Source organism: Cebus imitator, unplaced genomic scaffold (assembly GCF_001604975.1).
Source record: "Cebus imitator isolate Cc_AM_T3 unplaced genomic scaffold, Cebus_imitator-1.0 Scaffold190, whole genome shotgun sequence".
Taxonomy (NCBI): Eukaryota; Metazoa; Chordata; class Mammalia; order Primates; family Cebidae; genus Cebus; species Cebus imitator.
The window spans coordinates 273,968-277,076 of NW_016107505.1; the positions used below are offsets into that span (position 1 = coordinate 273,968).

General features: G+C 59.7%; 1 protein-coding gene across 1 annotated transcript in view; it reads right to left on the reverse strand.

Moving 5' to 3' along the window:
* TNNT1 (troponin T1, slow skeletal type) overlaps nt 1–3,109 on the reverse strand; it is an 18,125-nt gene that overhangs the window by 12,818 nt on the left and 2,198 nt on the right. Inside the window, exons 2-6 of the mRNA XM_037745048.1 lie at nt 2,989–3,034; nt 2,871–2,884; nt 2,558–2,587; nt 2,339–2,371; nt 1,481–1,502 (exon numbers count right to left, since the gene is read on the reverse strand). Of these exons, the coding sequence (XP_037600976.1) occupies nt 1,481–1,502; nt 2,339–2,371; nt 2,558–2,587; nt 2,871–2,884; nt 2,989–3,020 (131 nt within the window). The 5' untranslated portion in view covers nt 3,021–3,034. The remainder of the gene's footprint in view (nt 1–1,480; nt 1,503–2,338; nt 2,372–2,557; nt 2,588–2,870; nt 2,885–2,988; nt 3,035–3,109) is intronic.

A 3,109-nucleotide genomic window follows, 5' to 3' on the forward strand; every position in this document is an offset into this window, starting at 1 on the left:
TTTACAGGGAGTTTCGCTCTTGTTACCCAGGCTGGAGTGCAATGGCATGATCTCAGCTCACTGCAACCTCCGCCTCGCAGGTTCAAGCAATTCTCCTGCCTCTGCCTCCTGAGTATCTGGGATTACAGGCACGCACCACCATGCCCAGCTAATTTTTTGTATTTTTAGTAGAAACAGAGTTTCACCATGTTAGCCAGGCTGGTCTCAAATTCCTGACCTCACGTGATCCACCCGCCTTGGCTTCCCAAAGTGCTGGGATTACAGGCGTGAGCACTGAGCCCAGCCCTATTCTCTTATTTCATTTATTTTTCAGAGACAGAGTCTTGCTCTGTTGCCCAGGGCTGGAATAGAGTGGTGCAATCATAGGTCACTGCAGCCTCCAAATCCTGGGCTCAAACAATCCTTCCTCAGCCTCCTGAGTAGATGGAATCACAGGTGTGTGCCATCATGGCCGGCTAATTTTAAAAATTTTTTGTAGAGATGTTGGGGGGCTTCTCATTTTGTTGCTCAGGCTCATCTTAACCTCCCATCCTCAAGCAATCCTCCCACCTGCCACTGCGCAGGCAGAGGGCACAGTGTGTGCAAAGGCTCAGGGGTATGAAAGCACAACGCATAGCTAGGGGACCATGAAATGCTGTCTGTCTGTCACTGGGGAAGGGTGATGCTGGAGAGGTCTGCTGGGGCCAGATGGGGAAGGCTTCGAATGCGAGGCTAGTGGCTTTGACTTCGTCTTAAGGGTAGTGGGTAGTTGAGGAAAGATTCTGAGCACAGCAGGGGCGGGGTTAGCTCTCTGGAGTCATGGAGGATGAGCCACAAGCTGGAGGCAGGGAGGTCAGAGAAGAGGCTGGGGTGGTGGTAGAGGCTCGAGGGGAAGAGGGACTACTGGGTGGAAGGAGGAAAGAGACTGGCTGGGCATGGTGGCTTGTGCCTATAATTCCATCACTCTGGGAGGCCGAGGTGGGAGGATTGCTTCAGGTTAGGAGTTCGAGACCAGCCTGGGCAACATAGCAAAATCTCATCTCTACAAAAAGAAAAATAAATAGGCAGGTGTGGTGGCACATGCCTGTGGTCCCAGCTACTTGGGAGGCTGAGGTGCGAGGATTGCTTGAGCCCAAGACATCCAGCAGTGCACCAGGGCTGGGTCACTGCACTCCAGCCTGGGTAACAGAGTGGAGACCCTGTCTCTAAAAAAGAGAGGAAGAAGAAGTAGTGAAAGAATAAGAGGAGGAGGAAGACGAGGAGGAGGAGGAAGAGGAATAGCAGGAGGAAGAGCAGGAGAAAGAAGAGGAGGAGGAGGAGGGAGAAGGGGGAGAGAAAAGAGGAGGAGGGAGTAGGGGGGAGAAGGGAAGGAGGAGGAGAAATGTTGACTGCTGTCTCAATCTCCTCCCTCCATCTCTGCCTTTCTCGTACCCTATTCTGGGGGTAAAGGGAATATTTAGAAAGATGTATGACTGGAGACCCCCACCCTGTAGGATCTCACCTTGGTTTGGGGCGCTCCTCTTCTGTTGGTGGTGAGGGATACAAAGAGATAATTAGTGAGAGTTTAGAGGGGAGGGGCTAGGCCTGACACACCCTGGGGAGGGACCCCCAAGCCTCGGCCCCCAGGAGCCCAAGGCAGGACTCTGGAGTCTAGTTCTGGAGGAGGGGCATGGGGAGAAGAAAAGAGGGAAAGAAAGCCAGGGTGGCTGTGAAGGAGGAAGAGGGTCACACGCATCAGATATACATTCAGAACTGGTGTGGGGACTCCCCCACCCCTGCTGTCTGCACACCCAGGAGTGCAAACTCCCAGACCCTTCTCTATTTATATGGCCAGAGCCCCTGCCCTCCTCCATTCGAACCAAGAGGTGCAGCGGGGCCCAACCTCTCCTTTCATTCAGTGACCCCAGAGCTCTCTACCCAGCTCGAGTCCCTCTCCCAGGCTCCCCAACTCCCACCCCCGCATCTTGGGGAGCCTGATTCCCAGCGCTAGCCTCCTCTGCAACCCTAAATTCCAAGCCCCAACCTTTGAATGTATATGGGAGAGAAAATGACAGGGTCGGAGGCGAAGATGAGGGGGGACGGGGTGGTGTCTCTCCGCAAACATCCAACCCTTCTATAAAGATTCACCCAGACTGGGGAAGAAGGCTTGGGTGTCGGTCCCTTTAAGAAGGAAGGGAAAGGGTTAAAGCCACTGCGGGGCCATTTCCCTTCCCGGCCCCGAGAGGGCGCAGGGGCTCTCAGGGGCTTAAAGGACCGGCCTGGGGGCGGGGCGGGAAGGGCCGGGGGTCGGGGCCCGAGGATATCGGGGTTCCCCCGGGCCCCCGACATCGGCCTCGGGAAGCGAAGCAGCCGCGGTTACCTGGCTCTGCCGCTGGCTCCGGCTCCTCGGGGGCTGGGGAGGGGCGGGAAGAGCAGCGAGGGTTTGGGGAGCGAGCGGGGAGCAGCCACGCCCGGGCGCGGGGAGAGAGGGAGACACGGGAGAGGCGGTTAGAGGGCCGGGAGCCGAGGCGGGCGGGAGCCCCGTCCCGCCCCCTCCGCCCGCGCCCCCCCCCCAGACCTGCGGGGTCCGGGACCTCACCTTCCTCCTCCTCCTCCGCCGCCGCCTCCTCTGGAGATGGGGCACAGAAGAGAGGGCGTTAGGAGCTCGGGGAGGGATGCGAAGCAGCCAGAGACCGGGGCTCCCGTCCCAGCTGGACCTGGGGTCCCCCTGGCCTCGGCCGCGACGGGCACATTCCCCCTGGCGGTGCGGGGAGACCCTCCAGACCCGAGGGGACGGGCGAGCACCCCAGAGCTGAGTCGCCCCCTTCCGGCCACGGGGCCGCAGCCTCGCCTCCAGTCCCAAGAGCTCCTGTGGGGGTCCCCATCCCAGGGCCGGCCCACTCCCCACTCACCTTCCGGCTGCTCCCTGCGGACGGGTGTGGGGAGAGAGGAGGGAGGGAGAGTTAGACCTGCGCTGGGACAGCCCCTCCAGCACTGCACGCCCTCAACCGCGCCCAGCGCCCCACTCACTCCTCATATTCCTGCTCCTCGGTGTCCGACATCCTGCTGCGACCTAAGAGAGAAGAGCCCAGTGGGGTGGGGGCCCAGGGAGGGGGCGTCCTGGACTCCTGGGTCTGAGGGAGGAGGGGCT